Below are 26,070 nucleotides of genomic sequence, written 5' to 3' on the forward strand. Positions count from 1 at the left end.
TAAAAAGGACTCATTATGGGATGGGAACAAATTTTTCTTTAGGAATAATGTCTGCAGTGGTTGTACAAAAACTACTCAGTGACATCCTCAACATATCGGCCATACATCAAATATGAGCTGCATCAAAGTAATATTTCACGTCTGGAGATTCAGGCTGCTTGAATTTATGGGACTCCCAGAAAATCCACCAAAGGCAAATAAATAATAATCTTGCAACTGAGATGAAGTTGTAGCCGACAAGAGAAAATAGAGACATAAACCAGACAATGAGGTTTCTCTGCTTCATGTTTTATTATTTAAAAAGCATATTCATCTGAAATTCAAATTAATTTCATGAAGTTGCACAGTGACTTCCATTGTTTGCGTGAGCACAGTAGTTTGCCTGTTTAGTCTCCAAACTGACTGAATGAACTTAGTTGTAGAAATAGAAGAGCAGTTCTTGTCTGTCCCTCATTACAGCTGCTGTGGTCTTGGACAAAATCCATGACCCAGAGCCCCCCGCTCCTGCCGGGGAGCTGAGCAGCTTTGTGGTGTCCAGATCGCTGTGGTTAAAGTGGGCAGCTTTAACCACAGGTGCAAGGTGAAAGATGTGATCCTGTCCTCAGTATGTAACACTAAAGAAGAGAAGTGCATCATTTCAATCAGCTTGCAGGCTGTTTCCTGCAAATGCAACGGCTGGAAGTGATCCGTGTTGAAATGGATTATATAATGTCTTCTAAAGAATCTTGTTGAGGCCTGTGTACCCACACTGGATAACAGACTTCAAAGAACCTTCATCAATACATCAGATGTGTTTGCTTTGTTTGATAAGCTGAAACACACTCCCAAAGTGTACTTTTTATTTAAGTAAATGTACAAATGCACGTAGTACTGCACGACTGTGGTTTGTAGGCTTGCTGGAATTTTCTTCAGGCCCCTGTGATATTGAAACTGTTCATTAAAAATGAGCATACACCCTTCATATCTTAAGTGTATTTAATAAGCAAACAGCTGAGTGCTGCACATTTGTCCAGGATTGTGCTCTAACATTTTATGAAGTCAGTGTGTTGCAGAATAACAGCAGAAGAATACTAATAACCCAATAATTAACTGATAGATAATCAATTTTTTCAGTTATTTCTGAGTAAAGGAGCTACCCGCCTTCTCACTAAAACTACAAATTAAATTTTGGTGTGTGTCTGTTAATTAAAGAGTAATTTTAGACTAAATTGTATGAGCACCTGAAGCAGCAAATGAAAAATCAAGATTTCCGCTGTACAAAACCTCAGCAGGTCCTTAAATAAGCAAATATTCTACATACAACATAAAATAGTTAAAATCTCTTATCTGTCTGTGAACTGATTAAAATCACCCAAAAGCACAAGAAATCAGTACCATAATAACAATTATACAACAATTATAAAGCATTGACTAAACTCACAGCTAAGAAGCAAAATATAAAAACTGACAGGACAGATGATGATTATACATAAAATATACATAAAATGTGAATAAAATCTTGCATTTTGCTGATTTAATGTTAGACAACATTCTAATCATAGAAATAAATTGAATAATAATAGTCATGATCTGGAATGGCAAATGAGAAGAAGACAAATTTCAAACTGTAGGTAAGAAGCGTTTTAGCCTCGGAACTGAGCTGATTGCGTGAACAGCAGTGTTTTTGTTAACTGCTGCTCATTTGTATTCTCCAGCATCAGGGGGCTCATATTTTGCTCAGGAACTGCATGCTGGGGACAATTTAGAAATTCTCATAGTGATGTATAAAATGAGCTTGATCCCTCTGGTTCATCTTCTGGCATGCTTTCTCCACGTTCTTGGTCAAACCAGGTGGTCCACAGCTGAAGACCCCCATTTTACCCACCTACAGAAAATAATGCAAATTCACCGGTTGTGCACAAAGTTTCAGATAAGCATGTGTTGTTGGAGATGGATGTAGGACTGACCGTGGGGTGAACTTCCTGCAGTGAGCTGAAAAAGGACACAAAAGGTGGACGACCGAAGTGTGTGACGGATCGAAGGCCGGTGAACAGGCTGCGGTTCCACACCTTCTGAAAGTGGCGTTCACAAACGTACTGTGAAGACAACATGAGGGATCATTTAGGAGCTGTTTTCACTCGTTTGTTGAAATGTGCAGTTTGCTCTCTTCCAAATGAGACAAACACTCTTATGCTTTTTGTCAAGTTTAACATCCACCTTTAATAATCCATCAATGTTTTGAAATGCAGATCTCACCAGCATGGTGGTGCGCAGGTCAAACTTTTCAGCCACTTGAGTGATGTACGTGTGGACCTCCACCAGCTCCAGCGTGTCCATCTCTTCCACCTCCCTGATGATGTCTGACACCCACTCAAACTGACGCTGTGTCCGTGTCACCCAGATGAAGTACACCTTCAAACAGTCAACAAACAGCGGTTTAAGTAGGGCGTTGTTCTGCAGTGAGGTCACGGATAGAGAAGAAATCAGAGATTCAAATCAAATCTACTGCAAGCTGTAAGCAGCACCTTTTTGCACTGAATCCTGGATTTGATGGAGGACTTGAACACCAGGTCTTTAAGGATGGAGGCAAAAGGAGTGACTCCAATTCCTCCTCCCACAAGCACAGACACTTCATAGTCAATCCACTCCTGGTGGCCCTCACCAAAGGGGCCATCTAAGTACAGCTGAGGGTCAAATAAAACATGTGTCATGAAATAGCAAAGAGAGAGGCAGGTGAAACTACTGACACACGATGATTTAACCTGCCTTGGGATAGGATCCCAGTTCTAGCAGGTTGTCTTCGGTGTAGAGCTCTCGGAGCTGGCTGGTCCAGGGCCCCACGGCTCGGATGTGTAGGCTCAATGTCTCTTCATGTGGGGCTGATGTCAGTGTGAAGGGATGGTACTCATCTGTGCCCAACATCAGGCACGCAATACGAACCCACTGCCCAGAGCGATACACAAAGCCCTGCGGTCGCTTGAACTCCAGATGAGTCACGCCTAGCGATAAGGCAGCCATTATGTCGTGTCAGCGATCACGGATAAGGCTGGGTTCATTAACAAAGACTGAGATCAAGCACAGACGGGAAATAAGTCTGCAGTCATTTTCCAGAAAATGATAAATCTCACCTGATGGCAGCAGCTCAACACTGACTACTGGAATCTCCAACTTCTTCCTGCTCAAGCTGATTAGTTTGTCCAGAAGGAAGAGCAGGGCGGGTGGGATCAGGTAGATGTAGAACCGGGGCTGTTGCAGGAGGGCGAAGCTTCCATGAATGACTGTCTGTTGAATGAAAGCAAAGCTTTTTTTGCCCTGTCCGAAAACCATTCAACTACAGCCAGCATTTGGGGTATTTTATAATACTTACAAGAGTATACACAATGACATAGAGGTAATGCGTGATCCAAAATGCACGAAAACTGATGCGGCGGAAAAAATGGGAGGCAAAAACATACATAAAAGCAAAAGTAAAAAGAAGCAAGACGCCAGTCATTCCTAGGAAACAGACAAAAGAAAGAAACCAGAGTTATATAATATCACAAGGTGTTCACGCTTTACTGAAGGTGTAAAATCAGTTTCCTCTCATACCTGGAACTGTTTGAAAGAACCAGAAGTACCACTTCATGGGAAGTTCAGACCTACAATAAAGATACAATCTAAGTTTGTATAATTAATCATCTGCAATGTACAAATAGTTGCTAAAGTCAGGTGGATGACTCAAGCGTTACCCGTTGTTGTAAAAGACTCTCGGGAACAGGCAGGAGATGATGCTGAGGTCACTGACAGAGAAAACGTAGATGTTGACAACGTGGCCCAAACTGTGAACGACTACAATCAGAACAGAAACAGAAGTGAGTAAATGGTGAGCAGACATCACAACTGAAGTCGACGTTCCGTTTCCCCTCTTATCGTTTCTGGGATACTCGCTCCTGTATGCCGACCTGCAAGAATGATGGCAGTCATGGCCATAAAGCGATGGAAGTCGATGGCGGCATCAAAGGGGATGTATCGGTTGAGGAACGTCTCTCGGCACAGCGTGTTGAGGTTACGACACACGGTCAGGAGCATGTAAGGGAACAGGAAGGAGACCCCGGCCGCCGAGCCCCGAGAGACGATGATGCCTACGATTGAAGTCTCAGGGATGCCTGAAGATTCAGCTTGCAGGCCGTAGTCTGAAAATAACATTGTTTCCTCATTTCAGAAAAGGTTTGAGGAGGAGAAGAACTTTAAAGCATTAACTTGACAGAGTGAGGTGACTCGGCGGCACGGTGGCGCAGTGGTTAGCGCTGCTGCCTCACAACACGGCGGACCCGGGTTCGAGTCCCGCTCTGTGTGGAGTTCGCATGCTCTCCCCGTGTCTGCGTGGGTTCTCTCCGGGTTCTCCGGCTTCCTCCCACCTCCAAAAGCATGCGCTTAAGGTTGATTGGCCGGTCCCAAATTGACCATAGGAGTGAGTGTGTGTGTGAATGTATGTTTGTTTGTATGTGGCTCCGCGGTGCACTGGCGTCGTGCCCGGAGTGTCCCCCGCCTCACGCCCTGAGGCTGCCAGGATAGGCACTGGCTACCCCGCGACCTGCGTTAGCGGATTAAGCGGGTTGGAAAATGAATGAATGAATGAGTGAGGTGACTCTACTCACAGTAACATCTTTCAAGGCACACGCCAGCAACGATGCCATAAATGACGATGAAGCAGACGATGTGGCGGCGATAATTCTCTATGAAACGTTTGAAGTGCTGGATCTTCTGTCGGATCGGGTTCCTTATGTACTGCTCACGCTGTGGGTTCGCATAGACGTTTGGAGTTCTGATATTTAACCTGAAGAATTAAAAATTCTTTAGACTTTATTCGGTGAGTATTCTGTCCTCTCTTCTGAGTGGACTGTTTGTACTTATAAAAGGATCTGATTGTTAGAGGTGCATAGATTTTGTAAATAGAAGGACTCATGAGTTCATTCTCTGACAACAAATGTTGAAGGAAGTTGGAGGTATTTTTTTAAGCATAGTCTTCAGTAAACACTGTCAGACAAATATCCAAGTCAATAACATGTTTTTGATGATTGATGATTACAAACCAATAAGCCAGACCTGATACAAAATTAATCTTATCATTTGCTGAGTTGCCTTATCAGTGTGGGTTTGTTGATCCAATCATTATAATTTTTTCTTTCTCTTCCTTCTTTACAGAAAGTATACAAAGGTTAAAATATATGAAAAGACAGGGTACAAACTTTTTCCGTCTCCGGACATCTTGACCATCTGACTTGTAACTGCTGCGGACAAAATAAACAAGATGGCAAGATAAGAGGAATTAAACAGGTGAACAGCGAATCTTTGTTTTTCTTTAGCGACTAGCAGAAGCTGGGACCTCAGTGATTTAGATTAATATTTACTGCCTGTTTTCTCTTACCCGTTTGCTGGAGAGATGAAGGACACTCTCTGGTCTCGACTCAGACGCTTCCTCCCCTGTTTCTCCATCCCTTCACAAACACACAGACATATTAGTTCATCAGACAAGGTCAGGGAACTGAGGATTAAAGACGATCCTCTTAGACAAAACCTTTGACGTTGAGTTGAGCAAACTGCAGCTCCTTGTCGTGGTCCCGCAGGAGGAAATGGAAATCCTCCCATGAGATCCTCTCCTTGTCATCAAAGCCCGCAGCCTGCAGCATGGCCTTGATGCCGTCCTCGGCCTGGCTCTTTGACAGAGCACCGTTGGAGATTTCAATAAAAGACCTGCAAGGCAGTAAAAGGGGTGACTATTAAACACGAGACAGAAAAATAAAGCAGTCATGATTAAAAAAAAGTTATTAAAATGAATAAATCAATCAGACCTGAGCATTCTGGCAAATTCTTCTTTCGATAAGAAACCAGTTCCACCAATGTCATGCATGTTGAACATCAGCATGGACTTTTCCTCAGGAGTCCCTAATTAGACACATGTTGTTGTCACCATGTAGGACAAGACTAACAACTGGTAATCTAATCTAATCCAGTTGATTAACCACGATGAGCCGTGTATATTCATCATATTCATATTCATTCCGAGCAATTTACACAACGTATGTCATATTTTGGTGTTAGCATGTGAAGCATGTCATCCACACACAGATACCTTTCATAAAGATCACCATCACGTCAAGAAACTCCTGGAAGGAGAGGTAGCCGTTCCCGTCTTTATCGGCCAGTGTGAACATGGACTCCACAAATAAGGAGTTGGGTTTGAGGCCCAGCGCGTCGGCGAACTCAGACGCCGTCAGCTCACACTGCAGGACCTCTTTGGCCTTAGCGGGGGAGACGCCACTCATGTCCCCAGCATCACACTTCTCTATTTCCAGGACCTGCGCACCCCAGGAACAGGGGAGAAGTGTCATTACAAGCCACCGTTACAAACATCTCATGCGTTAGTTGAGGTTGCTGTACGTCCAGAACGGATGAGGTCATCAGCACGACCAACAATTAGCTCTTTTGGCCAGAGGCTGGCCTCATTTGACCTCAAACAGGGATTGACGACAGATTGTGGCTGAGTTTAAAGCTGCTGCTGCCGTAGCAGTGATGCATGAGGTAAACATCCAGCGTATGACTGTACCTTAGAGAAAGCATGCCGAATGAACGTTTCCACAATTTGAGCCCTCTGCTCTCTGGTTGTAGCCTCCCTCAGCAGTTCCTCCTCTCTCATCTCCTTGACTGTAATCTCCTGCGTGATGTCCATCTCTCCCAGGCAAAGCAGCTCGACAAACTCCGCACGTTTGCTCTCGTCATCGAAAAACAGCACCTGGACATGCAGAGGTGATGTAGATGAGGTACATCTGCAGAATCATGCTTACAACAAAGATCGGACAAGCAGATTGAGAGCAGAAACAGCTTCACTGGAAAAATGGGAAATGGAAGTGCTTGAATTGCAAACAAACTCAAACGTGAGCAAATAATTAGGTCGTACGTGCTGATAAGAAGATGCAGCAGCAGCAACATTTTTCAAAAACCGTTCATGTCCTCTAACTGGTATTATTACATAAACCACCACCTCCGGTTTGCGGCTGCTCACCAGGTCGTACTCTTTTGACACTTTGAGCATCAGAGCTTTATGGTGACGGTTGTTGGAGAGAAAGACATCAAGGCAGTCCTGGTTTCCCAGACTGAGACATCGATGGACGGAACCGGAGCGGTCGTACACCTGCAGCCTCCTCTTCTCATCCACCTCCACGCTGACGGGGTGCAGAGGCTTTTTATCCCCTTGCCACTCATAGGCTGAGAGGATGGGCGGAATGGCATTACAGAATAAACACGTAGTTTATATAAACAAATGTAAAGATTTTTTTTATTTTTTTTAAAGAAATGGCAAAAATAATCAGTTGATATTTGTTAACCATTTTTAAATAAAGTAAATAAAGAAATAAAGGTTTCATACCAGCGATTCCCACCGCTGGTTCTTCTCTTGTGTCACCGGCTTTCCTTCTTCGTCTCTGGAACTTCTTGAACCTGTACTTGCGGAGATACGCCACCATGCAGGCCACTATAAAACTAACTGTGAAAATAGGAGGATCCATACTAATTATTGGTTTTACAGGTCAAGTCATGTCATAGTGTTACTGCTGTGTGAAAACGGGTGGGTTTATGAGAATCTTACTAACCAACAGGAAAGAGGAACAGGACAATGATAAATATCCCAAAGCCAGCTTTGCTCCCATCAAAGTAATAGAGTTTGGTAGCTTTAGTGCAGGGATATAGCGCGGATGAATCCAGCTGTGCAGGTTGACCACAAGGATCACCTAAGGCAACAGAGAGTGTGTCCTATGAGTCTATCAGTGTCACTGGTTCTAAATTCATCTTTTTTGTGTATGAAATAAATGTCATTTTTACCATCCTTCCAGAAGAAGACGTTCTTTTGTATACCAGTGGCTTCTGCGCTTGTGACAGCGATAAGGACATCATGGAAGGTCGTGTTAAGAAAACCTTTCATTTCCTCTGGTGTGAACAAACTGGGGAACACATTTTGTATTTATAATCATGATTGTACACATGTGAAACAGTGATATTATATATTCTCCTATATTTTATATAGTCCTTCAGGAGGAGCTTACCCATTCTGTTTGTTCTCAAACCAAAAGCGGTCTCCATTTCTTGTGCGTTCAAACTGGTCTAAGATTATGGCTTTGAAAAGTGAACTGTTACTGTCATGAGACTCCAGCAGTCCTCCAACAAAGAGCTCCAGTTTTGAGATATCTCCACCATACATTTCAGCAAGATCTTGGATTAACTGTCACAGCAGAACACAAGACATTCACAGATTAACTCAAAGATGTGTTTTTCTGTGCAGCTCATGCCTGATCATCCCTGGAGTCTCGGTTATACCTTTGGGTTGGTCTTGCTAAGTTCACTATTTATTTCTTCAAACGATTTGACAGGAGACAGATCCAGAGCCTTTCTGACTTCAGTGTAGCTTTGGAGGCCAAAGTCTCTTCCTCTTTGAATGGTCATGGCCACCAGATCGGACCGGGTGAATCTTAGGGGTCCATACATATAGTCTGTAAGGGTGAAAATGATTGGACAGTTTATCAACTCATTTTTAAAATTATTTTTGTAATTTCATGGCTGTTGTTTCTCTTCTGTTTTAAGTGTGATGCTCCATAACATGCAGGCAAATGTTTCTGATTTTTGAACAAGCAGAGAAAAAGGTGCATTAGAAACCTCTCAGGTCCTCAACAACAACGTTGTCCTCTTTCTCAGCTATCTGAGAGGCCATGCCCATAATGAGGTCATCCACGTCCTGACCCGTCTTTACGTTTACACTCTGGGGAAAAACAGTGACAAAGACATTAATATATACTATACAGAAATCCACTGGCATGGATGGTTGGATGGAATTTAAAATAAATCCTTGGTAAAAGAAACCATCATAATCCAGTTCTGCAGGTATTTTCTGCATTGAATCTTTGTGAAACCTTTCAGTATAAGATGTAAAGCGCGTCATCGCTTTTAAAGTCATAACAAAAATATTTGTACACAGACCTTCAGTTTCCATTTATTTTTCATATACTGTCAGGACCTTCTGTTGCTGAATCTGTATTTTACCACCCTCATCATGAATAAATAATCGCTTTAATGTGACTTAATGGCCATCTGCTCATTGGATCATAAATTAAAAGGCAACAGAAAGCTGTGTCAATGGTGGAGAAAATGTTTGTGGTGATGAACACACACACACACATGCGTGCACACACACACACACACGCACGCACGCACGCACACACACACACACACACATACCATATCATACATATGATGAAGTAATGGCACTCATGATGTACCTGTCGTTTCCAGAAGCTGTTACACAGACGCAGTGCTGGTGATGAACTTCCATCCATGTTGATAACTTTACGAAAATGACAGGTTCTGTTTCTGTAGGGAAAGGGAGGGATTGGTTTGGAATAGTGAGTACTAACTGTTTTTGCATTCATTAATATTAAATTCAAGTGGCTTCCATTATAGTTGAGTACAATACAGTAAGATGGTTTCTTTACAGTAATACCTCATGTAAACACCAGATGGAGCCATAGTGATGCCATATCTCATAGCAGCAACTTCGAACTCTGGAGAGGTCCCCGGATCGACAAACTTCTGGTACCCTATGAAGAGATAAACAAGAATGTTAAACAGGACAATACAGAGAGAACAAAGGACACTGCATGTGTAATTACAAGCAATTCTCATGCATCCACACAACCTAAATCAACATCTAAATGGCTGAGGTGAGGTGACAAAAGCAGTGCAGCTATGAAAATGAAGAGTGATTCAGGTGATGGACTCATTTAACCATAGTTGCTTTAACTTTCTCCAGCTGTGGGTGCCTATTCAGCAGAAGAAGGAGACCGAGGCTGACGCTTTGCTGACCGAGCACATATTTGTCAAACACTGCCAACGATAGCTCACCTCACCGCGGCTTGTGGGCATCAGTGCATGACCTGTTCCATTCCACTTCTACGCACACAAACTCTGGATGATTCTTACCTGGATAAGGAGGAAGCTTTTTGTTTCCAATGTAAGCAGGCAACCACTCGTAGACGGCAATGCTCTGCGTAGAAGAACAAGAGGGTTCAAAAGCATGATTGTGAAGGGTTGGAGGATAATATGTCTTGCAAATATTTCTTTTTTAAGCCTATAAACCTGATGGTCACTATTAATCTATAAACCTAGTTTATAGATTGATTATAGAACTATCAATCTAGTTTATAGATTGATAGTTCTAGGATATCTAGATGATATATGATCAAAAATTTGATATGATTTAAGCTATTTTGCATTTTAAATAGATGTTCACGACACTTCTTGCAAGACTAAGTTCAACTAGTGAAACAGCTGAGAGATGATGTGTTCAGTGTCAGGCTAAAACCATCAATTCCATCCTTAAAACACGACCACCTGGTGTTGATGTAACATCATTACTCCCAGGGTGCAAATTAAATCTGCACTCGCGCCACATGGGGGATTACATGGAGACTTTTCCTTCTACCTGGAATGTGGCCACGACGATCTTCCTGGCGTTTTGAAACAGCTTTTCGTCTGACCACTGTGGGTGTTCCACATGCAGTTTGGAGGCGACATAATTGTGGTAGCGAAACCAGATAATCCCCACTGCTGCTGTGAACATGTTCTCATTGGCCCAGGCATTTCCCAACACTGGATGCAGAGGATGGCACAAAATTACAAAGAATTCTTCTTTTCCATCATAAGAATTCATGTCGCTATGGTAACAACAAAAGCAGATGTTGGAATCAGGGTTGTATAAACTTCCCCAAAAGTGTCACAAAGCTCCTGGACCCCCATCTGTAGAGGTGAACGCTTCCTTTACATTGATTGATGAGCGTCTGACCGCTAAGAGGATGATTAGGCTGTTTGTTTTTAGGAACGGGACAACAGGGCTGTGACAACAGGGTCGGCTCCTCCACCTCCACACCAGATAATAACTACACACCTTTAACAAAGCAAGCAACAAAACACTGGTTTCGTGACACCTTTATGGTGTTCTCTATGCTACAGAGAGGTGGGATTTACTGTGGCGAGTGTGAAAAGCCTTTTACACAATAATTATAGAGTCATAGTGCACGTCAGTTCGGGGCATCTCTTGAGTCAGAGCTGCAGGCTGCAGCCCTGATCAGAGCAGACGGGGTAAAACAGTACGCGCATGAAATCATCGCTGTTGGTTTTCAGCTTAACACACAGGGTGAAAAACAGACTACAAGATGTTTTAAGTCACACAGACACGACACGTGTGTTCACATAGTTTTAATGTGATTTGCCGATCACCTATTATCCACGACTGAATATGTGGTGTGTGTGTGTGTGTGTGTGGGAGGAGGGGTGTTCTTTTCAATGGCGTGAATGTCTGTAATCATCAAGGTGCATAAAATGTTCCCGGTCATATAAGCCCCCCTGCAAGAGAATTATTTGCTAACAGCATTTGGTGCAGGTCTTATTTGAAGGACAAGGAATTAAAGTTCTTACCATAAAGGTCCTGAGGTCCGGAGTCCCCTGTAGACGGGTCGGCAGAACTCCACATGAAGCTGCGCTGTGATGCACGAGTTGGCATGTTCCACTCAGAGCCTGAGGCCAAAAGGCCTCTGGAGAAGGTCCTCAAGGAGTCAGACCAGGATGCAGAGGGGCCATAGATGGAGCTGCCATCTATCCATGCTGTCACCAGGTTGACCTGTATGAGTTGTGTTTGTTTTCTTCATATTATTGTATTTCACGAATGGGAAATGTGGAGTGACATGACATGCAGAGACTTGTGCTCTTGCAGGATTTAACTTTAACAACATGTTTTTACACACCTGTGTGCGAGGGTTTCCCGGGCTCTGGCCTGTATCTTTGTCCCATGGCCCCCTCTGGAAGGGCAGCAGGACATTTCCACTGTCAGTGGGGTCAAAGATGGGGTCACCTTTCGGCACGTGGATGTTCATGAACTCAGGTGGACACCCGGGAGTTCTTGAGTCAAAAATTTCAAAAGTAACATGATAACCTGTGGGGTGACAAATATTCAAATGAATGTTTTTAGTTGAGTTAACACAAGGAGCTCAGGTATTAAGTAAGAGGAGGAATTATTTTATTAGATCAGTCAGTATTGTATTTATTAACACCCGTGAGCTTGAAGACAAACCATTTTTCTGGATGTTGTGGGTACATCTCATTTTGGTGCATCCTCACAAGAAAAGTTGGACTATAAAATTTCTTCATGTATTGAATATTTTGGACCTTTTTTTTTTTTTTTTTTTAAACCGAATGGTCACGTGTTATAATATATTTACCGAAAAAGAGCGACAAAACGGTCAAGTTGCGTGTGGAGGGCAGCCCGGAGGGGCCGGCGGTCAGCAGGTTGGACAGCCGGCGGGGGTTCGGCAGCAGCGGCTCCTGGACGGGCTGGTAGACTCCGTCCCAGTAATGCGCGGGCACGAGGCGGAGAAGGTGAGAACCTGCGCGGGCACAAACACAAACACAGTCCGGTGAACAGGTGAGGGGGCAGACCGACACCGGAGCCGCTGCGCACTGTGGGAAAAACCTACCGACGGCCCCGCGGCTGGGGTGTCCCAGACTGTTGTACCAGCCGTCAAAGCGAGGCACCTCCCAGCTTTCATCACAGCTCGAATCTGTTCACACAAGTGAGTTTAAAACAGCATTTTACTTCTCTGCGTCTCACTGTAATGGACTGGAGTCTCCTCTACTTACATTGACTCACACAGAGCACCAAACCAAACGTTGCACAGATACTCCAGACCCGTTTACGCAAATCCATTGATGCGAGAGGTGCTTCTCAGCTCAGCGTCCAGCCAAGAGAGATGAAGGACTTCTGAAAAGACACGCTGAAGGTAAGTGACTTACTTCTCCTGTCAGATTACAAGTTGGTTGGAATCAGCAAGTCTGATTCCACAGACGCATGTTCTCTGATTGAACAACAAAAAAAAATAATTGTAGAAAATTGATGTATTTAGTCACATGTGGAGACTCCAGTCAGCCAGCTGTTCTGTTTCCTCAGTGTTTTATACAAGGGCTTGATAGGTAAGTCTTACTCACTGTGGAGGCTGGAATCTTGTGCAGAAGTAGAGCAGGTGGAAGATGGTGCAATACTAAAGCCAACATAGGTTGCACAGCTTATCACAAAGTGCATGTGACCTGTGTTGCCCAAATGGGAATGGCCAGCAGCTCTGAATCACACCCCCTTTCCACAGGTTTCCGATCAACGCATCCACCTCCTCAGTGACACAAAGGGGCCCAATGGTATAAAAGAAGTGTGTGTTCCCTCCACAGTCACTCATCCCTCTCTTCTTCTTCACGCCTCGTCGTTCAGATTTAGGGTAAGACAAATCTCCTTACATTTATACTCTTCTCTGTTGGATTGATTGATTTTATTTGAAACTTTTCTTTTACTTAAGGATGAAATAAATATATTCCAATCAGAAAAGAACAATGTTAAGTGGATCTATTTGCAGTAAACTGACGGAATCACTTGGATGCATAAAGTTTCCTGTGTGCACTGTGCAGCTGAATTTGTTTCAATGCCTCATATTTTTACAGTGTCAGGTCATGCAAAATGGTTTTTACATGGGTGTGAGTTGTCTTACTCATCAGAGCAGCGGTAATAAAGTCCAATCCTTATCTGCTGTAAGGAATGAGAGCTGCTATCGCTGCATCTGGAGGAAACTGAGAACCCGGTCGCCAACACTGTCTTCTCTGTTTTACTGTCTGGTCTCTGCAGTGTCCCTGAGATCAGGAGCGAAGATGACTTTCTACGATGACATTTACCCATTCTACCCTCTCAAAAGGACTGCCTTCATCTTCAATGGCAGCCAGCTCACCATTATTCTGGTCTTCCTTGTGTTTACCTCCAGCCTTCTTATCATCCTGCCAGGGATACGGGGGAAGACGGTGAGTTCATCTCATCCCACAGGCGTTTAGCTGCTGCATCTGAATCGTCTCTATAATTTAGATTCTACTCTCCTCTCTCCCATTAGAGGCTGTTCTGGTTGTTTCGGATAATTACCAGCTTGTTCATAGGGGTGGTGATAGTTGGTAAGTTTAATTCTTATCATTGTTGTTGAATAGATCTCTGATCTGTATTTTCCTGCTCTGGTTATTGACATTGCTTCTTCTATCGGCAGCGCTCAATTTTACCAGCGACTGGGCTGAGGCCAGAATGACCACTAACTCCACCTACAAGTCTTTCAGCACTGCAGTGATTAATGCAGACATCGGCTTGCATGTTGGACTATATGGGATTAATGTCACACTCAAAGGTGAGTCACACTGATTTTTGTAACAGATGTTTTTAACAACAAGATGTTGCATCAATATTTTGTTCAGTTATTCCCTCAATTACTTCCTAAAAACAACTCTTTAGTGTTTCTGTCATTTACATGAATGTGTTCCTCTATTCCCATAAGGGACTCCTGTCATACAGTTTAATGAGACCATTGACTACAACGAGATGTTCCGCTGGTACGACACTTTTGAGGAAGAGTATGAGGATGCTCTTGAAAAAGGTTTACCCAACCCCATCCTTTACATCGCTGAAAAGTTCACCCTGAAAAGCACATGTGGGCTCATCTACCAGTGGAGATACTCGGGTCGATACGCTTCTGCAACCCTCTGGTAACATAACACATACCTGCATACAGTTCTGTTCAATTATTCTGTCAGCATCCAGCCATTAAAAGAAGCAGAAAATGAAATGTTTGCACACTTCCACAGGACGGCGTTTTGTTGCTGGCTCCTCGCCAACATCCTCTTCTGCATGCCGGTCATTCTGTACGCTGGGTACATGATGCTGGCCACCGCCGCCTTCATCTTCTTCTCCATGGCATCCTTTTCCACCATCATGAATGTGCCACAGTGTATTTTTGCCATCGGAACTGACTCGTTTCATACAGACTACAGCCATTCGTTCTGGTTGGCTCTGGCAACAGGTAAAGACATGCCTGTAAAGCTAATATCATGTCATGTGCTGTTTGATGAAGGAGACAAGTTCCGCTAACCGGAATTGATTTGCAGGTATCCTGTGCACGATCATTGGGGCTCTGGTGGTGATGCTTTACTTCTTGATACCAGAGAAGATAAGAGAAGCCTTCAGCGTTGGCGTTGACAGTTATGAAGATGATGTTTCCTACGGACAGGGCTACCTGAATTCGGTTTTTGTAGATGGTGTGACGATAGCACCACTCACACCCATCATCAAGGAGGTAAGATGGGTTGGCATATGTAGTGACCATCTGACACATGTAGTGATCATCAGGTGTTCAGTTTTTTATGGAGAATCCGTCAGCTGAGCGCTCACGTCCACCAAAGCCTTACAGCTGCCTTTAATTCAATCAAAATTTCAATCTTAGCCCTATAACCATAATTTAATGTCACACACTACACCGGATGTTTTTCATTAAGATCCAAAAAGTATGTCATTATTATTATTACCACTTAGATGGAGGTATACATATTTAAACAAAGTGAACTATGGTCATATCAAGTACTGCACATCCTGAGTCCTGTGCTCCTGTACATCAACTGATCATTCTGTTTCTGTCTTGTAGGAGAATATATGAAGCCATCCTGGATTGAAGAGGAAGTTTTTCCAGCCAATACTTGAAGATATTTTCAGTGAATGTGTTACAGATGGAGTTTCCAATTTCACATTGTTTGAATTATCTATGTGTACCCGTTGCTGATGTGTGTTGTAAATAATCCAACTGTGAATAGTTGTTGTTACGCTCATTTTCACACTGCAGTACTATATAAAGTTGTATGGGATCCATACAATGTGTATATACATTGATCAATATAGATTATAATTCAGTTATTGTTCTTTTTCATGAGGTGAATGATGTGTATCTAATCCACACAGATTAACTTCATGTCTGTTTGTGTGTATGTTTTTTGCTGTAGCATATCAATAAAATAAAACGACCAACATATTGAGTGGTGAGATTATTGGTGAGATATTGTTCATGTATTACATGACATTCATTCAGTAATGTATGTGCTGATACATTCTTGTACTGTACTGTAACAATCAGCCATCCTGTACGCCTTCGTAAAGCAGATGTGTCTTTGGCCTTCAGCATCACCATACTACACATTTAGTGTTTCTGTAAAGCATAATACTGTATTATCTAATCTTAATACTTACAGTAATAGATTACCATGTCAGATTGAGAATCAATCCCCTGGTCAGAAATTCCTTATAATAACATGCATATACTGTATGAGTAATATGGCCTTTCCACACTAAGTCCTTGAGTAATCCAAAGTATTTACAGTCAAAGTACATTTTTGGACTCCATACACATTATAAAAATGACTAAATAAAAATAAATGTACTAATTTATCTCTTCATAAGAAAATAATGCTGACCTTGAAGCGACTTATCTTCGACACCAGACACTCACATACAGTACTACACACAAAGTATTCACATTGTAAGGCCATAATGACAATGCAATTCAAGATAAAACCTGATAATGAGAACTGGATGTTCTTTACAGCATTGCAACAAGAGGCCAAAAAAATAAAATGATAGAAAAATAAATTCTCCTTGTGCCACTGAGCCACTTGTCCATCACTTGTCTTCATCTGTGCATCATCCATCCATCATCCATCCATCATCTGTCCATTATCTGTCCATCACCCCCACGACACACAGAACAGTGGACTGATCCTTGCATGGTCTCTATAGATAGAGAGGCGTCTCCTGTCCCGTCAGCAGCCTGAACATCACAGCGGGCATCGTTTTCATGTTGATCTGGCAGAGATGCACAGATGAGAGAAATAGAAATGATGGCACTGTCATCTTAAGGACCTATTTATAGGGACATAGTCATAATCACATCACTAAAATGCAGACCTAGATGTACTCCCACCTGTGCCATAAGGATCCATTACTGACAAAGAATATGCTTTTATGGCTCTAATGGAGATGCGTACTGGGAGAAATTGGGAAAGCAAACAAATGCAAAACCTCAATAGGTTTAGAGGTGTAATGCAGACCACGAATTTTGGGAAAGAAACAACAAGACTTATTCACTCATTTACTGAGACTTCAGTTCAAAATAAGATAGATATCAGTCTCATGTCAGGCAGTTGTTCCAGGAAGTTACAGCAAAGACATCAAATCAAAACTGCTCATTTTTGCCTTTTGATTTTGGGGCAAATTAATCAATCAAGATAAAAAGATTTTGTTTTAGAGCAGACAGGCTAGCTATTTACCTGTTTCCACTCTTTATGCACGGCTAACGAAGGGCTAGTGATAGCCTCATTTACCTTAAATTATTGTGTGTAACTTTCAGCACTAATTCTAAAAAGCTGAGTTACCAGATTTCAAACTATTATTTTTATGCTAATCTGAGCTCAAGTGAAGTACGAGTTAAATATTCACTGAATTCTATGGATTGCTCAAAATGATATAATAACATTGCATGTATCCAGTAATCTGTACAAATGTATCTTTAAAAGGCCTTCATGACATTGGAGGAAATTTCCATCTAGTGATGAGAGGGTGGACGTCTTACCTCACCAACTGAGACAGACAAGGTTTGAACAATCTTCTCATGCGCCATGGCAACGACACTCTGACCATTTATTTCAATGATCCTGTGTCCGACACGAACGCCGCCTCGCTCCGCTATGCCCCCTCGCATCAGGCTGCAGATCTGAGGATGTGAAAATGACACTTTTTCAACCTCACATGTAACTGCAGTGCATTGTTCTTTCAAAACATGGTTATCAGAACCTGAAAAGCATTCCATTCAATATTTATACCACGTTGGGTTTACTCACTATGCCATTCTGCACACTGAAGCCGAGCTGAAACTTCAGATCAGGTCTCTTGATGAGGACGGTGGTAACGGGAGGGCAGCTCACGATACTTAGCTTAATCTTCACTTGACTCTTCAGACCCTGAGATAGTCCAGAAAACAAACAAACAAACAAACAAACAAACAAAAATGTCTTAGTGTTAAAAACTCCCCTGAAGGGGTTCATCTCTCTGCTCCTCAATCTCTCTTCCTTATCCTTGTGTTTCCTTGAGCATTGATAATCCAGGCCACACAAAGCTGACAGCTGCAATCAAGTCTGACAGTTTTTACTCCTGGCTTGTATGATCGTTCTACCGAATATCAAGAATAGCAGATCCTATGTTTAGTTTTCTGTGCAAGACTTTTGCCTCATGTATTGTTTTTCCCTTTGTACTTCATATCATCTGTGAGCTCAGTCTACTCGTCCTCCTCTGCCACCACTAGCCAAGTTTCATCTTCTCAAGCTCTGCTTCAAGTCCGAGACTTCCTCTGTTCAATGATCTCCAGCATCATCAGTCACCACCACCAGCCTAGCATTAAAATAAAAGTTTATGCAAGTATATGTAGAATTTCCTCAGTTGCATTAGTGACAGTTTAAGCTTTTATCATAACTCCCATTGTTGCTGTTATATTGGTTTTAAATTATTCAATGTGTCTTTGGTGGAGTGTGTAAAAATATGCTTTGTGTGCTCTGGTTGTTGTAAGTTTTTAATAAATTATTGATTCTAACTTCTAGCTTAGTTGTTGCTGAAAAATGTCACAAGAATTTTGACCAGTACAGTCTGATTTGTCGTCATCATGGTTTTAAGGTTTTAAGTTTAGAATAAACGATATGAGCTCCAGTTTCATCTGGCACGACACATTTTGCTATGAACAAGCAATTTTGTATTCAGGGCTGTACACTGACTCTGTGAACTGGAAACTCATAGAGCAGACTGTCCGTAGCACAGAGACACAGGAAGAAACATCCTGTGCTCTTCTTTTTGATATTTACATTCCATTTTTGACACATCGTGTAAATTCATGCGTCATTCCAGCATATTATATTTTCTAACAAACTCCTACAACTGCTACTGTTGTTTTTAAATGAAAGCCTTCACATGTGTGAATAAATGCCATATTTTTAGCACCATGATTTACACTAAAGACAGTAAAGGGCATGAAAAGTGAATTATTATAGAGTTTGTTTATCAAATGTCAAACTGATGTACAGTATAAAACTTTACTGTAAATTTACAGTGAAATCCAACCAGTATTCTGTTGCATTCATATCAATCAGTGTGCTCTAATGAAATCTGAGAGAAATAATTCATGATTACTATATTTTTAATTTTTCACTACTTGTAATGAAGTATTTTAATACATAGCATTGGTTTAGTTAAAACAGGGGCTGTGGATCAGAGATGCTAGAGTTGTCATCCACCCATTTGAAGGTCAGAGGTTAAATCCTAGACCCCACATGTTAAACTGCTGTGAGTGGTTAGAATGCTGATGAAGAATGATATTTTACGTGGTGGCACCTGTGAATATATGGGTGACTACTGACTCATGTTGTCAAGTGTCTTGAGTGGTCAGACTAGAAAGGGACTATATAATTTCAGTCTCTTTCAGTCTCTTAGCAATACGACAGCAATATGTTTCATTAGCGTAAAATATAGGAAATATAATGTAGATATAAAAATCAACATCCTGTTAGTATAAAAATCCATTTCCTGTAGAAAATGAGTGTGTGAATCATGTCACTGCTTTATTAAAATACATGCATACAAAACATGTGTAAAACACATGAATTTTAATAATTGTAATACATTTTTCCTTCTGTGTTGTTTTTCTGTAAGTTTTGACATCGTCAATTATCAAATGAGCTCCATGTGATGGGAAAGCTTTGTGCTTGAGCGAGATGCAGGCGGTTCAGTTGGTCTATTTATTTGTTTATTTTAGATTTCATGTGTGGTTTTCAGTATTTTATTGGACAATTTATTAATTCACTATGGTTTGAAGGTTCTGAGGAACATCAATGAGCTTTCTATCTCTACTTTTCCTTCTGAGACTCATCAGAGGCTGCAGTATCTCACAGTAAGCACTGAACAGAAAGAAACATCAATCCCAGTTCTATGTAGGCACTCAAATCCATACTCAGAGTCTCAAGGTTTCAGTATCATCTGATTACAACCCATGTGTTATATCCTGATTCACATATTCCCTGAGTGACCATGGACTAGGTGGAAACCTGAAAGGCCTGATGTACTCCATACCTTGATGATGCCCTGACAAGTTGCCAGAGGCAGCCCCACCAGACTGGTGTCATTAATGGACATAATTTGGTCCCCAACACTCAGTTTTCCAGAGCGAGCGGCAGGACCGCTGTTCAGCAGACTGGCCAGGATGACAGTAGGCAGAATGGAGCCCCAACCAGACTCCACGATCACCACTCCCAGGCTCTCACCTTTCTGTTTTTCGATATAGAGCTAGACGGCAGGAAAAAGCTTCCATTAATCTCTTTAATACATATTTTGAGTTTCACATGCTGGGATTTGATTTGTGAGGTTCTGCTGAAGTTAACATCCACAATTGAGCAGCTAATTAAAAAACACCTCACCTCTTTACAGTTGTCTGAGTTTGAGAAATGGATGAGGTCATCATGGTACATTTCCTGGGAGTTTATGATGTCACTGTATTGTTTCTGGCTCAAGTCAGTTGGGTTGATGCCATTGGCCCGCAAGAATTCCCTGTAGGCCACACTGAAGGCTTGACCAATGGACTGGGCAATGAGCTGTGCCTGTGGGAGTGGAGTATTTGGGAAAAGGTAACATAGATCACAATGGTGTGACCAGGAAACAAATAAATAAAATCAAGAATGAAGGAATGTATGTCCAGTCAAAAGCTTACATCCTCCGACTCAAAGACGTAGCAGATCATTCCATACTGACTCTTCCCTTCACTGCCAGAGTCTGGAGATTCTGATAAATCCTCCTTTGAAGACTGAGACATGCGCCTTCTTGCCATTAGAACTACAATACTACCGATATCTGCAATGTAGGAGATGGTTCGCAAGGCACTGTCCATCATTGTCTCCTGTGTGAAGTAGACACAATGACAGTCATTACTATTTATGTCTGAAGTGAGATTCAGCACAAGAGCAACCAAATCAACAAACAAATAGCTTCAGCGTCACTGACCTGAGTGTCAGCATTCAGCACTTTGACAGCTTTAGTAGAGATGAACAGGTCCACCTCTGTCATCATCTGAGAGTCTTCATCCTGGCTCTGACACAAAAGTAATGCTTTTTCTTAGATATTTTAAAACTCTGCAACATTCTGATTATTGTTTGGTAGGTTAGCTGGGCGACAAAAAAATAATAATGCAACAGCTCCACCATGTGGTGATTAAGTGAACCTGCGGCATGGCTCCCCCTTAAACTGGCCATGCATGAAAAGCATTCATTCATTCATTCATTTTCTTGAAGCTGCTTTTGGGTCACAGAGCTGCTGGAGTGTATCTCAGCTGACTATTGGGTACACCCTGGCTGAGACGCCAGCTCATTGTAGTACCACAAAAAAAACAACCAACCATTCACGTTCACACTAACTGTGATCATTTGGAGCAAACGATTCACCTAAACTGCATGATTTTGGTGGTGAGGAAGAGGAAGCCGGAGAACCCAGGTAGAACACTCGCAGACTTGGTGAGAACAGAGAAAACTCCTCACAGAAGGCAGTCCAACCCAGAACTCGTTCACTTAGAAAGAATCTTCATTTTTACACATACTCTCTACTATGTCACAGATCAACGTCAAAGTCTAATCATGGCTAATCTGCTTGACAAAGTTCTTTCAAATGCACATATTTAAAAACTGAAATATAAAAGAAAAAAACAGACAATAAAAAACAGGAATATTTTTGTGAGATTCAAATGTTTAATAACCCAAATTACTTCTTCCTAACAGCGGTCTCCTGAAGAGGTGGATTACCTTGATACGGCTGACAGCTTCTTGGGCCTGGGACATGCGGACAGATTTGGATGGATTCTTGTCAGACAACACTTGCGTGCAGCCAAGGTAGTTAGCAGCAAAGATGATCCCATCGATGAGATCTTCTGGCTCACAGGGACCTGGAACTATGCAGCAAAGGGTTCTCAGTGCAAAACATTATACTATGATTTACTATGAATAATGAAAATATAAATGCAAGAACATTTTGAGAGTATTACTTACCGTCCTCAAAGCTGGGGAAAGCAACGGCTTCCTGTGTTTTCTTTCAAAAAAGTCAATATACATAATAATTTAGACTTCAAAGTTAAAGATTCACTTGAAAAAACATGTCAGCTGTATCTCTGCATGTAATTGTGAGACAATTTTACTTGCAAAAGCATTCCTCAGAGATCATGTGAAATCAAAAAATCCACTATAAAGACAATCATAAATACAGTATGTTTTAATGGTTTACTTTTTTTGACTGAAACCTGCTGTTAGCAAAGTAAAAATGATCACTTTTGGCGTCTCGGTTTCCTCTGCAGACACGAGATCTGGACACTGAGGCCTCTCCGGCGTCTTGGGGACATCCTCAGGTGTCACAGCTGCACTCGGCTGCTCACCCTGTTGAGAATAAGCGCGCTTAAACTTAAGAAACTCTTGTTACAAACTCTTCCTGTTGTCCAGAGTAGATGGGAATGGGAGGAAATAGAATATTTGATCCCAAGTAGTACAGCGTTGGTGGATTGTGCAGAAACACTCACAAGGATGAGATCTGTACTATTTGCATTATTTACCTGCTGGGGTTTTTCTGGTCGTCTGTGCCTCTCCTCTGGAGGCTCCCTCTGTTGTTCTGGTGAGTGATGAGGAGCCGCCATCGGTTTGATGACCGCGGGTTCGCTGTCCCGGCTGGGAACAGAGGTGGGACTGCTTCTGGGAATTGGAGGAGTCCCTCTGTGAGGCGGAGCCTTCTGAAGGTCTGCAGGCGAGTGAGTGTGGGACTGACGAGGAGGTGGAAGAGGATGCTGCTTACTGGAGGCGAACCTGGCTTTGGTCCGCACAGCTGCTTTCTTGCAGTCCTTTGAGAGCGTCTTTGGACGCTGCTCAGTGCTGATCGTGCATCGTTTGACCCCGGAGGCAACACGCTCAATGTCTTCTCCTCTTCCCCTCCTCCCTCGTCCTTTACTCTGCCTCTCCCTCTCCTTGGAACTCACATGAGAGGACTCACACTTCTTAGAGCCTCCTGGGATGTTATGGTGTCTGGTGACTTGAGCATCTTCTTCTCTTCCCCTTTCATCGCCTCTATCTCTAATTTGTTCATTCTCATTGTCTTGATAAAAGCTAGTCTGCATTTGAACACTGTTCTCAGTCTCTTCTAAATCCTCTATAAATTTGGCCCCATCCAGCACCTCCTCTATCTCATCTCCATCACTGAAAATGAACCTGTTCTCCTGGCCGGATTCCACCAGCCGCGCTGCTTCGCTCCCAACAGTAGGAGCACAATGCGACCTAAAGCGATGCTCTGTCGCGTGAGGCTTAGCGTCAGATTGTGATCCCTCACTAATTTCGGTGCCGTGTCGAGGCCTGGGAGTGAACCTGTCAGCAGCATTGCTGTTCTCATTAATATTATCACCCACTGTCAGCTTTATGTGGCCGCCGTCCTCAGGACAGTACTGCTTGTAGTACCTTGTGTCCACTACACCCTCTTTGTTTAAATGCAGCACCTCATCATAGTCCTGTTCCACATCAGAGCCCACATTGTCATACTCGGAGCAGGTGTCCTCCATGTCCTCAGGACTAGAGTCACAGCTCGTGTGAAAATGGCTTACAGGAACAGGAATCAGCTAGTTGTTCTCATCATCCTTCAAGGTACACGGTGGTTGCTCAGACGCCTCGCTCACAAAGTGTTGCTGCTCCTCCTGGCTGTTCTTGGACTCTTTCCATGAGCCACCAATGGCTCAGTAAGTCCTCTGAACATCCTGTGAACATTCATATATAACCAAATTAGACTTTGAGACACTTTTTGTAAAGTTTCACTTGATATCTCCAACAGTACATTCATACTCACTAAATGAGTATTTTCGATCATTTGGAGAAGAAAAAAGACAAAAAATCATCCAATATTAACCTATCACCACCAAAAAACATCAACCTAAATGAATAAGTGAACTGACCACCAATGCAGAAATAATCACTCAATAATGGTGTAAATTATTAAAGTGCCCCAAATAAAATACAGATGGACGTAATTTGTTTGGCTTTGCTGTCCTTAGTAATTCAAGTTAAGATGTTGACTGATGAAGGCTGCACAGACATCGACCAATAAAAGAGCCCAACTCCACTGGAAGTTTTTAAACTGTCCAATCAGCACAGATTAATCAGCCAAACTGATTGATCACCCTGCCTCTATTCTCTGCAGGCTCCTACTGCCTTTCCTACAGCATGCTGTGGAAATGACCCGCTGCAAGTTGTACCAATCCAAACTTACCATCAATATATGAAATTATTCAGCTGTCAAGAATCTGTTTCAACACCAATACAATCTCTGCTAATGTTTATAGTAATACAAAACATTTCCAGGACATCTCACAAGCACTTCCTACTACACCTGCTTTAAATAGCAAGTTACTCTAAGATTCTTTTCCTCTCATAAACAAAAAATCTGGAATGAACTAATCAGTTCTGTCAGAGCAAATGTCTCGTCTACAAATGAATACACATTCAAGTGTTTCAGCGACGACAAAGACAGTCCACTTATTAATGAATCTATCCAGTCTGTGTGACGAACACGCCGTCTCAGTTCTTAAGTCTGTGGTGGCTGCTGACATTGTTTGTCACCTGATATGTTGCTTTGCATGCTTTAGTTTTGTTGTGATGCACTGCTGAAATGTGAGTCGACCCAGTACCCTGTGATGTTTTTCTTTTTACAGTACTTTCTTTATTTCGGTGTAACCTCACTTATAAAGTCATCCCTTCAGCATTTATATCATGTGGTCAGTGTGGGTGTCAGATTTATGATGCATGACTCATGTACTTCACAGAAACCATCTATGGATATTTTAATATATCATTCCTCTGACATTTGAATAGCATCTCAAAAACACAATGTCCCACAGCGCAGTTAGAACCAAACAGAGCAGGTAGAAAACAGTTTTTGCTCTTATCTTTTTTCAGTCTTTTCTTCTCCCATTCTTTCATGCAGTATGGACGGCAGGAAATAATTCATAAATTTACCAATCACATGAATAATTCTTGACTGCATCCCTATGGATACACTACAGAAACAAAGGCCTACAGCAGCCACAGATTGGCTTCATTAACACAATTCACTGCTTCGGCTAAAGTGACATCCTATAATTTTACTGTCATGGTTAAATATTTAGGACAAAGATGACTTTCTAAGTAAATTCACTTCTATTATGATTTCAATGTAAATAATAGTCAAAAAACTCCTCAGAGTGGTGGTCTCAGTCTGGTGATGATGGACTATGATTAATAAACTGAAGGAACCACATGGAACACCCTGTCCACCCTCGTCTGAACAGGAACCAGGGTGTCAAATGATGGGCAGATTGTGAGAATAAACCCCCTTTCACACATGCAGACCTTTTCATGACCTCTCCATGGTGCTGAAGCGCTATTTTAAAACAAAGCTCATTATTATATGTTACTGTAAATTAATGTTCCGATTAGATTTGCATGCATTTGCCCTGCCCTAGGCGTATTTTAGTGGTATTTAATAAGCCTATTACGCCTAACTTCTGCCGCAGCTGCAGGAGTGGTTGTTGTGGTTGTTCCGATCTCCCCACAAGTGGACGCCGCATTCCCATCAGGCTGAATATCGATAAGATAATCGGATCTATGTTTATCTGCGCATTTACCACAACAGCGATGGAGCTGACTCCTTCCACAGCCTCACCGATGATTTTACCGTCTGGATGTTATATTATCCTGCTGCTGCAACTCACATCGACCTTGATTTGAAACATCGAGACTGCACCATGCTGACATCCAGCATATGGGCTGATGTTGAACCGGAGGCGCACATCCAGCATTGTCCTCCCTTTTTGCTTTTCGTGCAGGCCTTTTGGCATTTCTACAAGATTTTTTTTTATCACATTAGCACTCTGTGTGGCACTCACCGACATCGGTCCAGTGGACGGCCGTCCGTGTGAAATGCCCGTGTACTGATGAGCCCCGGATCCTCTCCGGAATGGTGATTTTTGAATAAAAGCCGCACAGCAGCCCAGGAACCTGTGTAGGAGATACCCTCCCCGTCATGTGCTCACTGCT

General features: G+C 42.4%; 3 protein-coding genes across 6 annotated transcripts; 1 reads left to right on the forward strand and 2 right to left on the reverse strand.

Annotated features, from left to right (window-relative positions):
* Positions 1–285: 285 nt before the first annotated feature.
* Positions 286–13,087, reverse strand: duox (dual oxidase). 2 transcript variants are annotated; one of them, XM_068314253.1, is made up of 34 exons: positions 13,042–13,087; positions 12,697–12,817; positions 12,534–12,617; positions 12,279–12,443; positions 11,805–11,992; positions 11,479–11,680; positions 10,487–10,653; positions 9,985–10,048; positions 9,506–9,602; positions 9,285–9,375; positions 8,665–8,767; positions 8,329–8,501; positions 8,058–8,233; positions 7,837–7,955; positions 7,608–7,745; positions 7,385–7,501; positions 7,022–7,224; positions 6,566–6,751; positions 6,092–6,317; positions 5,811–5,904; positions 5,537–5,712; positions 5,387–5,456; positions 5,208–5,246; positions 4,617–4,795; positions 3,921–4,151; positions 3,708–3,807; positions 3,568–3,617; positions 3,347–3,474; positions 3,108–3,261; positions 2,746–2,978; positions 2,505–2,663; positions 2,236–2,391; positions 1,947–2,075; positions 286–1,864 (listed from the first exon to the last, which is right to left on the reverse strand). In XM_068314253.1, exons 2-34 carry the CDS (start codon positions 12,761–12,763, stop codon positions 1,742–1,744), a joined length of 4,587 nt encoding a protein of 1,528 aa, XP_068170354.1. In that variant the 5' UTR covers positions 12,764–12,817; positions 13,042–13,087; the 3' UTR covers positions 286–1,741. The 2 variants fall into 2 exon arrangements, with proteins under 2 accessions (XP_068170354.1, XP_068170353.1); XM_068314252.1 differs by having other exon boundaries at positions 5,208–5,249; positions 12,279–12,617.
* duox2 (dual oxidase 2) lies at positions 12,501–15,916 on the forward strand. 3 transcript variants are annotated; one of them, XM_068314259.1, is made up of 9 exons: positions 12,501–12,629; positions 12,711–12,836; positions 13,197–13,322; positions 13,724–13,893; positions 13,980–14,037; positions 14,127–14,261; positions 14,409–14,616; positions 14,716–14,930; positions 15,016–15,532. In XM_068314259.1, exons 4-9 carry the CDS (start codon positions 13,747–13,749, stop codon positions 15,288–15,290), a joined length of 1,038 nt encoding a protein of 345 aa, XP_068170360.1. In that variant the 5' UTR covers positions 12,501–12,629; positions 12,711–12,836; positions 13,197–13,322; positions 13,724–13,746; the 3' UTR covers positions 15,291–15,532. The 3 variants fall into 3 exon arrangements, with proteins under 3 accessions (XP_068170360.1, XP_068170359.1, XP_068170358.1); XM_068314258.1 differs by lacking the exons at positions 12,501–12,629; positions 12,711–12,836; positions 13,197–13,322 and adding an exon at positions 15,549–15,916 and having other exon boundaries at positions 13,417–13,893; positions 15,016–15,203; XM_068314257.1 differs by lacking the exons at positions 12,501–12,629; positions 12,711–12,836; positions 13,197–13,322 and having other exon boundaries at positions 13,417–13,893.
* A 26-nt stretch (positions 15,917–15,942) lies between these two features.
* On the reverse strand, positions 15,943–26,058 carry apba2a (amyloid beta (A4) precursor protein-binding, family A, member 2a). Its single transcript, XM_068312081.1, is given in 12 exon segments — positions 15,943–16,756; positions 17,523–17,663; positions 17,791–17,910; positions 20,063–20,275; positions 20,407–20,586; positions 20,697–20,882; positions 20,987–21,073; positions 21,778–21,923; positions 22,021–22,060; positions 22,297–22,401; positions 22,575–23,713; positions 25,920–26,058. Coding segments are annotated over 12 exon segments (2,568 nt in total). The 3' UTR covers positions 15,943–16,684.
* Between the last annotated feature and the right edge of the window lie 12 nt (positions 26,059–26,070).

The sequence above is a fragment of the Antennarius striatus genome, chromosome 4 (genome assembly GCF_040054535.1).
Source record: "Antennarius striatus isolate MH-2024 chromosome 4, ASM4005453v1, whole genome shotgun sequence".
Classification (NCBI taxonomy): domain Eukaryota; kingdom Metazoa; phylum Chordata; class Actinopteri; order Lophiiformes; family Antennariidae; genus Antennarius; species Antennarius striatus.

What these genes read in the sequence shown, in the direction of transcription:
- duox (XM_068314252.1), bottom strand. Translation starts at nt 12,763, where the DNA reads ATGGATTTGCGTAAACGGGTCTGGAGTATCTGTGCAACGTTTGGTTTG. An exon ending in CGGACCTCAGGACCTTTATG is followed by an intron (nt 10,654 to 11,478) that starts GTAAGAACTTTA and finishes CTCTGCATCCAG; the next exon opens with TGTTGGGAAATGCCTGGGCC. An exon ending in GTTCTTTCAAACAGTTCCAG is followed by an intron (nt 3,475 to 3,567) that starts GTATGAGAGGAA and finishes TCTGTTTCCTAG; the next exon opens with GAATGACTGGCGTCTTGCTT.
- duox2 (XM_068314257.1), top strand. Translation starts at nt 13,435, where the DNA reads ATGTTAAGTGGATCTATTTGCAGTAAACTGACGGAATCACTTGGATGC. An exon ending in CAGGGATACGGGGGAAGACG is followed by an intron (nt 13,894 to 13,979) that starts GTGAGTTCATCT and finishes CTCTCCCATTAG; the next exon opens with AGGCTGTTCTGGTTGTTTCG. An exon ending in CATAGGGGTGGTGATAGTTG is followed by an intron (nt 14,038 to 14,126) that starts GTAAGTTTAATT and finishes TTCTATCGGCAG; the next exon opens with CGCTCAATTTTACCAGCGAC.